The 10,000-nt window shown below is 48.3% G+C and overlaps 1 protein-coding gene across 1 annotated transcript in view; it reads left to right on the top strand.

Annotated features, from left to right (window-relative positions):
- Nucleotides 1–10,000, top strand: part of tyro3 (TYRO3 protein tyrosine kinase) — a 22,963-nt gene that overhangs the window by 5,772 nt on the left and 7,191 nt on the right. Inside the window, exons 5-12 of the mRNA XM_053335951.1 lie at nt 880–966; nt 1,096–1,211; nt 1,339–1,528; nt 2,787–2,929; nt 3,007–3,145; nt 3,296–3,419; nt 3,605–3,699; nt 4,672–4,767. Of these exons, the coding sequence (XP_053191926.1) occupies nt 880–966; nt 1,096–1,211; nt 1,339–1,528; nt 2,787–2,929; nt 3,007–3,145; nt 3,296–3,419; nt 3,605–3,699; nt 4,672–4,767 (990 nt within the window). The remainder of the gene's footprint in view (nt 1–879; nt 967–1,095; nt 1,212–1,338; nt 1,529–2,786; nt 2,930–3,006; nt 3,146–3,295; nt 3,420–3,604; nt 3,700–4,671; nt 4,768–10,000) is intronic.

The following is a 10,000-nucleotide window of genomic DNA, read 5'->3' as shown; positions in this document are numbered from 1 at the left end:
TGATGTCACTGTGATGTCTGTGATGTCACTGTGATGTCATTGTGATGTCTGTGATGTCACTGTGATGTCACTGTGATGTCTGTGATGTCACTGTGATGTCTGTGATGTCACTGCTCCGTCTGTGATGTCACTGTGATGTCACTGTGATGTCACTGTGATGTCACTGTGATGTCTGTGATCTGATCTTTTATATTGATCAGTGAAATATCTTCTGTCTGAGCTTCTAGTAAGAAACTCAGATATGAATCATACAGAGTGTGTGTGTGTGTGTGTGTGTATTAAATATGTAATTCAGCTCATTTTATGCAGGAGAAATTGGTGTATGATGAGGGGGGGAAATGGTTCAAGGACAGAAAAATCCCCCAGGAGAAATGTTCCAGGTGAAGTCAGATTACCCAGCATGCTTCTCTTTCTCTCCCTGCCTCTGTAACTGTGGGGGTTGGGGAGGGTTGGGGGTTGCTATGGCAGCAGGTGTTTTTTTTTGCAGTGATGGAGCGGACGTACGGATGGATGAAACGCGGCGGCACCCAAAGGTCAGCCCTGACGGGTGGAGCTGAGTTTACTGTAAGCTTTAGAGCAGCAGTCACATGATCTGGGACAAAGGTCAGGTTTAGGTTAGGTCTGTGTAATGTCTGTGTGTGTGTGTGTGTGTGTGTGTGTGTGTGTGTGTGTGTGTGTGTGTGTGTGTGTGTGTGTGTGTGAGTGTGTGTGTTTCCAGTAACAATCAGAAGCTCAGCTGATATCATTTTACTGATAGACGTGTGTGTGTCCGTGTGTGTGTGTGTGTGTGTGTGTGTCTCTCTCTGTGTGTGTGTCTGTGTGTGTGTGTGTGTGTGTGTGTGTGTGTGTGTGTGTGTGTGTGTGTGTGTGTGTCTCCAGGTGTGAACAGCAGTGTGAAGTTTTATTGTGAAGCTAAGAACCTCAGAGGAATCTCAGTGTCCAGAACAGGAACCGTCCACATTAAAGGTGAGTGGTGCCTAGCAACAGGTCAACAGATCAGAGCTGGTTAGCATTATTAGCATAATAAGCATTATGATCATTAATAGCATTATGATCATTATTAGCATCATTAGCATTATTAGCATTGTCTCTCAGTGTTGCCGTCGGCGCCGGTTGAGCTGCGGGTTCTGGAGATGGAGGACAACAATGTCACGTTGTCATGGAAACCAGGAGTCACAGGACACTCAGACCTGTCCAGCTGCAAAATCCAGGTAAGACACACACACACACACACACACACACACACACACACACACACACACACACACACACACAGAGACACACACACACAGACACACACACACACAGTAACCAGTTGTCCCCCCTCCGCTCCCCCAGGTGAGGCAGTCAGCTGGGAGGCTCAGAGCGAGGCAGCAGGAGGTGCAGCAGGAGGTGCAGGTTCCTCCTCACAGGCTGCAGCTGTCTGCTCTCTACAGTCACAGGAACTACAGCTTCAGAGTTTCCTGCAGCAACGAGGTGGGAGAGTCTCCTCCCTCCACCTGGCTCTCCTTCCTCACCCCTCAGTCAGGTAACACTCACCTGGATCAGCTCACTGATGACCTCACACTCATGACCTCACACTGATGAGGTCACAGTGATGACCTCACACTGATGACCTCACACTCATGACCTCACACTGATGAGGTCACAGTGATGACCTCACAGTGATGACCTCACACTGATGAGGTTACAGTGATGACCTCACACTGATGAGGTCACAGTGATGACCTCACAGTGATGACCTCACAGTGATGAGGTCACACTGATGACCTCACAGTGATGACCTCACAGTGATGAGGTCACACTGATGACCTCACAGTGATGACCTCACAGTGATGACCTCACACTGATGAGGTCACAGTGATGACCTCACACTGATGACCTCACACTGATGAGGTCACAGTGATGACCTCACACTGATGAGGTCACAGTGATGACCTCACAGTGATGACCTCACAGTGATGAGGTCACACTGATGACCTCACAGTGATGACCTCACACTGATGAGGTCACAGTGATGACCTCACAGTGATGAGGTCACACTGATGACCTCACAGTGATGACCTCACACTGATGAGGTCACAGTGATGACCTCACAGTGATGAGGTCACACTGATGACCTCACACTGATGAACTTTATTTAGTTTCAAAATCACTGAAATAAATAAATAATGAATATTTAATAGATTAGTTTATAATTCAGCACAGAGACTCTGCTGCTGGTTTCCTGTTTACTCTGAGCTGCAGAGAGCTTTGTGTGTGTGTGTGTGTGTGTGTGTGTGTGTGTGTGTGTGTGTGTGTGTGTCTGTGTGTGTGTGTGTGTGTGTGTGTGTGTGTGTGTGTGTGTGTGTGTGTGTGTGTGTGTGTGTGTGTGTGTGTGTGTGTGTTGGAGCTCAGCCAGTAGATTCCAGTTCTCTCCGTACAATCAGCTTTTGTTTGTGGCCTCAATCCATCTGAACCCTCAGCAGCACCTCCTGCAGGAGGACAGAAGAACCTCCTCTCTCCTCCTCTCTGTTCCTCCTCTCTGCTCCTCTCTCCTCCTCTCTGCTCCTCTCTGCTCCTGTCTCCTCTTCTCTCCTCCTCTCTTCTCTCCTCTTCTCTACTCCTCTCTCCTCCTCTCTGCTCCTCTCTCCTCCTCTCTCCTCCTCCTCTCTGACTGAACTGCAGTAAAAACGTGTTTCCATGGTGACAGACAACTGTGTGTGTGTGTGTGTGTGTCTGTGTGTGTGTGTGTGTGTGTCTGTGTGTGTGTGTGTGTGTGTGTGTGTGTGTGTGTGTGTCTGCAGTTCCGTCCGCAGCTCCCAGGAATCTGACCTTTGACCTTTCAGACAAGGGGCTGACCCTGAGGTGGGCGGGGCTTCAGGAGGAGGAGCTTCAGGGCAAACTGCTGGCCTACAAGCTGCAATGGATTCTGGGAGGAGAAGTGCAGGTGAGACATGACTCGTCAGTATCCTGATCAGTGATCAGTAATGAATGATCAGCGCTGATCAGCTGTGGTGTGTTCAGGAACCTCTGCTGTTTAAGGAAACGTCAGCGCTGCTCTCTGGAGGAGGACGATTCTTCAACGCTTCCTTTCAGGTGTCGGCGTGCACGGTGGTGGGATGTGGACCCTGGAGCCGAGCGGTGCTGGTGCTGCCTGCAGCAGGTATTATCTGCCCCCCCCCCCCCCCCCCCCCCCCATCCCCATCCCTAACCCTAACCCCAACCCCCCCCCCCCCCCCCCCCCCCACTGGGACATTAATTGATGTTAAACAGTATCTGATCAGATTGATTGATTATTGATTGTAATGATCAGTGAAGGTCTCGGTCCAGCGGAGCCACATGTGGGTGGGGCTGCTGCTCGGACTGCTGGTTGCCACGGTGACGGGTCTGCTGCTGACCGCACTAGCCCGCCGCCGAGAGAAAGAAACACAGTTTGGGTACGACACACACACACACACACACACACACACACACACACATACATACACTCACACTCACACACACACACGCGCACACACACACACACACACACACACTCACTCACTCACACACACATGTCACACACGTCCAGATGTCATGTGATTGAAACAGGAAGTGACTCGTTGTGTCTTCCTGTCTTCAGCTCCGTGTTCGAGTCTCGAAGTCCAGAAAGTTCCGTTTCCTTCAGAGCGGCTCGGTCCTTCAACAGAACCTGCACAGACCTGCCGGAGTCCACCTGTGAGTTGGGGGGGGGGGGGGGGGTCCACCTGGGAGTGGGGGGGGGGGGGGGGGGGGGGGGGGGGGAAGTCCACCTGGGAGTGGGGGGGGCGGGAGGAAGTCCACCTGGGAGTGGGGGGGGGCGGGTCCACCTGGGAGTGGGGGGGAAGTCCACCTGTAAGTGGGGTGGGGGGAGAGAAGGAAGAAGAGGAGGAGGAAGAGGAGGAGGAAGAGGAGAAGGAGGAGGAGGAAGAAGAGGAGGAGGAGGAGTAGGAGGATGAGGAGGAGGAGGAGGAAGAGGAGGAGGAGGAGTAGGAGGACGAAGAGGAAGAGGAGGAGGAGGATGAAGAGGAGGAGGAGGAGGAGGAGGAGGAAGAGGAGGAGGATGAGGAGGAGGAAGAGGAGGAGGAGGAAGAGGAGGAGGAGGAGGAAGAGGAGGAGGAGTAGTAATCTTCAGCAGGTGTGTAGAGTGTCAGGGAGCTGAGTCAGCTGATCGTCCTCCGGCTGTTTACAGGAAACACACCTGTATTTACCTGCCGTCTCTCAGCCAATCAGAGCCCTCCAACCTGCAGTAGGCCTCTGAAACAAGAAAAGTCACCTGGCCTTCATCATCATCATCATCATCATCATCATCATCACCTGTCCGCCAGCCGTCCCTGTGAGCCTTCATCATCATCATCATCATCATCATCATCATCACTGCTGCCCCCTGCTGGTCAGCACTGGCAGCTACAGTCTCATGTTCACATGGGCTCTGGGTGAGCGGTTACCATGACAACACATGTTTGAGAGTGCTGACATCATCACTTCCAGGAGAACCGTAATGTAGGGGGCGCTGTCACCATGGCAACAAGTGAAACTGAAGTGATTCAGGAAGAATGAGAAAGTTGGTTTTCTGTCCCATTAACTGTGTGTGTGTGTGTGTGTGTGTGTCTGTGTGTGTGTGTGTGTGTGTGTGTGTGTATGTGTGTGTGTGTGTGTGTCTCCCTCTAGTGGACAGTCTCTGCATCAATGATGACCTGAAGAACAAACTGCAGGACGTGTTGATCCCAGAGAGGCAGCTCACCCTGGGACACATGCTGGGGAAAGGTACACACACACTACTACACACATGTTACACACACATACACACACGTTACACACACGTTACACACACATACACACACGTTACACACACGTTACACACACGTAACACACACGTTACACACACGTTACACACACATACACACACGTTACACACACCTTACACACACGTTACACACACGTAACACACACGTAACACACACGTTACACACACATACACACACGTTACACACACCTTACACACACGTTACACACACGTAACACACACGTAACACACACCTTACACACACGTAACACACACCTTACACACACGTTACACACACGTTACACACACGTAACACACACGTAACACACACGTTACACACACGTAACACACACGTTACACACACGTTACACACACGTAACACACACGTTACACACACGTTACACACACGTTACGCACACGTTACGCACACGTAACACACACGTTACACACACGTTACACACACGTTACACACACGTAACACACACGTAACACACACGTTACACACACGTAACACACACGTAACACACACGTTACACACACGTAACACACACGTTACACACACACGTAACACACACGTTACACACACGTTACACACATGTAACACACACGCTACTACACACACGTAACACACACGTTACACACACGTTACACACACGTTACACACACGCTACTACACACATGTTACACACACGTAACACACGTTACACACACGTAACACACACGTAACACACACGTTACACACATGTAACACACACGTTACACACACGTAACACACACGTAACACACACGTAACACACGCGTTACACACACGTTACACACACGTTACACACACGTAACACACACGTAACACACACGTTACACACACGTTACACACATGTAACACACACGCTACTACACACACGTAACACACACGTTACACACATGTAACACACACGTAACACACACGCTACACACACATTACTACACACACGTTACACACGTTACACACACGTTACACACACGTAACACACACGTAACACACACGCTACACACACGCTACTACACACGCTACTACACACATGTTACACACACGTAACACACACGTTACACACACGTAACACACACGTAACACACACGTTACACACATGTAACACACACGTTACACACACGTAACACACACGTAACACACACGTAACACACACGTTACACACACGTTACACACATGTAACACACACGTAACACACACGCTACACACACGCTACTACACACACGTTACACACGTTACACACACGTTACACACACGTAACACACACGTAACACACACGTTACACACACGTAACACACACGTAACACACACGCTACACACACGCTACTACAGACGCTACTACACACACGTTACACACATGTAACACACACGTAACACACACGTTACACACACGTTACACACATGTAACACACACGTTACACACACGTTACACACACGTTACACACACGTTACACACACGTAACACACACGTTACACACATGTTACACACGTTACACACACGTTACACACACGTTACACACACATGTTACACACACGTTACACACACGTTACACACACGTTACACACACGTTACACACACGTAACACACGTTACACACACGTAACACACACGTTACACACACGTAACACACACGTTACACACACGTTACACACACGTAACACACACGTAACACACGTTACACACGTAACACACACGTTACACACACGTTACACACATGTAACACACATGTAACACACATGTAACACACACGTTACACACATGTAACACACATGTAACACGTTACACACACGCTACTACACACACGTTACACACACGTAACACACACGTAACACACACGTTACACACACGTTACACACGTTACACACGTTACACACGTTACACACACGTTACACACACGTTACACACACGTAACACACATGTAACACACATGTAACACACATGTAACACACACGTTACACACATGTAACACACATGTAACACGTTACACACACGCTACTACACACACGTTACACACACGTAACACACACGTTACACACACGTTACACACATGTAACACACATGTAACACACATGTAACACACACGTTACACACATGTAACACACATGTAACACGTTACACACACGCTACTACACACACGTTACACACACGTAACACACACGTAACACACACGTTACACACACGTTACACACGTTACACACGTTACACACGTTACACACATGTAACACACACGTAACACGTTACACACGTTACACACACGTTACACACATGTAACACACATGTAACACGTTACACACACGCTACTACACACACGTTACACACATGTAACACACACGTTACACACACGTTACACACACGTTACACACGTTACACACGTTACACACGTTACACACACGTTACACACACGTTACACACACGTAACACACATGTAACACACATGTAACACACATGTAACACACACGTTACACACATGTAACACACATGTAACACGTTACACACACGCTACTACACACACGTTACACACACGTAACACACACGTTACACACACGTTACACACATGTAACACACATGTAACACACATGTAACACACACGTTACACACATGTAACACACATGTAACACGTTACACACACGCTACTACACACACGTTACACACACGTAACACACACGTAACACACACGTTACACACACGTTACACACGTTACACACGTTACACACGTTACACACATGTAACACACACGTTACACACGTTACACACGTTACACACACGTTACACACATGTAACACACATGTAACACGTTACACACACGCTACTACACACACGTTACACACATGTAACACACACGTTACACACACGTTACACACATGTAACACACATGTAACACACATGTAACACACACGTTACACACATGTAACACACATGTAACACGTTACACACACGCTACTACACACACGTTACACACACGTAACACACACGTAACACACACGTTACACACACGTTACACACGTTACACACGTTACACACGTTACACACACGTTACACACACGTTACACACACGTAACACACACGTTACACACACGTTACACACACGTTACACACACGTTACACACACGTTACACACACGTTACACACATGTTACACACACGTTACACACATGTTACACACACGTTACACACATGTAACACGTTACACACATGTAACACACACGTTACACACATGTAACATGTAACTCACATGTAACACACATGTAACACACATGTAACACACATGTAACATGTAACACACACGTTACACACATGTAACATGTAACTCACATGTTACACACATGTAACACGTTACACACATGTAACACACATGTAACACACATGTAACACACATGTAACATGTAACACATGAATCAGCTGAGCAGCGTCGATGTCGATGCTCTGAGAAGCTGAGCGTGTTACACATGTGACCCTAACCCTCCTAGAGTCAGAGCAGGAGGGACCAGCTGAGCATGTTGGTCCATCTTCCATCTTCAGGGGGAACCGAGGTGCCACAGTACATTCAGATCCAACTACATCAGTTCCAGCTGATAGCAGGAGAGGGGTTACCTTTGAGTAGCAGGAGAGGGGTTACCTTTGAGTAGCAGGAGAGGGGTTACCTTTGAGAGAGGGGTTACCTTTGAGTAGCAGGAGAGGGGTTACCTTTGAATAGCAGGAGAGGGGTTACCTTTGAGAGAGGGGTTACCTTTGAGTAGCAGGAGAGGGGTTACCTTTGAATAGCAGGAGAGGGGTTACCTTTGAGAGAGGGGTTACCTTTGAGTAGCAGGAGAGGGGTTACCTTTGAATAGCAGGAGAGGGGTTACCTTTGAGAGAGGGGTTACCTTTGAGTAGCAGGAGAGGGGTTACCTTTGAGAGAGGGGTTACCTTTGAATAGCAGGAGAGGGGTTACCTTTGAGTAGCAGGAGAGGGGTTACCTTTGAATAGCAGGAGAGGGGTTACCTTTGAGTAGCAGGAGAGGGGTTACCTTTGAATAGCAGGAGAGGGGTTACCTTTGAGAGAGGGGTTACCTTTGAGTAGCAGGAGAGGGGTTACCTTTGAGAGAGGGGTTACCTTTGAATAGCAGGAGAGGGGTTACCTTTGAGTAGCAGGAGAGGGGTTACCTTTGAATAGCAGGAGAGGGGTTACCTTTGAGTAGCAGGAGAGGGGTTACCTTTGAGAGAGGGGTTACCTTTGAGTAGCAGGAGAGGGGTTACCTTTGAATAGCAGGAGAGGGGTTACCTTTGAGAGAGGGGTTACCTTTGAGTAGCAGGAGAGGGGTTACCTTTGAATAGCAGGAGAGGGGTTACCTTTGAGAGAGGGGTTACCTTTGAGAGAGGGGTTACCTTTGAGAGAGGGGTTACCTTTGAGTAGCAGGAGAGGGGTTACCTTTGAGTAGCAGGAGAGGGGTTACCTTTGAATAGCAGGAGAGGGGTTACCTTTGAGTAGCAGGAGAGGGGTTACCTTTGAGTAGCAGGAGAGGGGTTACCTTTGAGAGAGGGGTTACCTTTGAGAGAGGGGTTACCTTTGAGTAGCAGGAGAGGGGTTACCTTTGAGTAGCAGGAGAGGGGTTACCTTTGAGTAGCAGGAGAGGGGTTACCTTTGAATAGCAGGAGAGGGGTTACCTTTGAGAGAGGGGTTACCTTTGAGTAGCAGGAGAGGGGTTACCTTTGAGAGAGGGGTTACCTTTGAGAGAGGGGTTACCTTTGAGAGAGGGGTTACCTTTGAGAGAGGGGTTACCTTTGAGTAGCAGGAGAGGGGTTACCTTTGAGTAGCAGGAGAGGGGTTACCTTTGAGTAGCAGGAGAGGGGTTACCTTTGAGTAGCAGGAGCGGGGTTACCTTTTAATAGCAGGAGAGGGGTTACCTTTGAAGCGACGGCTGTGCATGTCACATATTACACTAACACACACACTAATACACACTAACACACACTAACACACACTGATCAGAGTTTAGATTAAATGCTAGTTACTTTGTGTGTAAGTGTGTGTGTATTAGTGTGTAAGTGTGTGTGTATTAGTGTGTATAGTGTGTATTAGTGTGTATAGTGTGTATTAGTGTGTTTGTAGTAATCATATCAAAGTGCTGACGAGCAGAAACAGTGAATGTCAGAACTGCTTCTGTTAAATGAAGCATGAAGGATGTTTTACCTCCTTACATATATAATATAT

The sequence above is a fragment of the Scomber japonicus genome, chromosome 16 (genome assembly GCF_027409825.1).
Source record: "Scomber japonicus isolate fScoJap1 chromosome 16, fScoJap1.pri, whole genome shotgun sequence".
NCBI classification, from domain to species: domain Eukaryota; kingdom Metazoa; phylum Chordata; class Actinopteri; order Scombriformes; family Scombridae; genus Scomber; species Scomber japonicus.
Note: the sequence above shows the minus strand (reverse complement) of the source record. Positions and strands in the feature narration are given on the sequence as shown.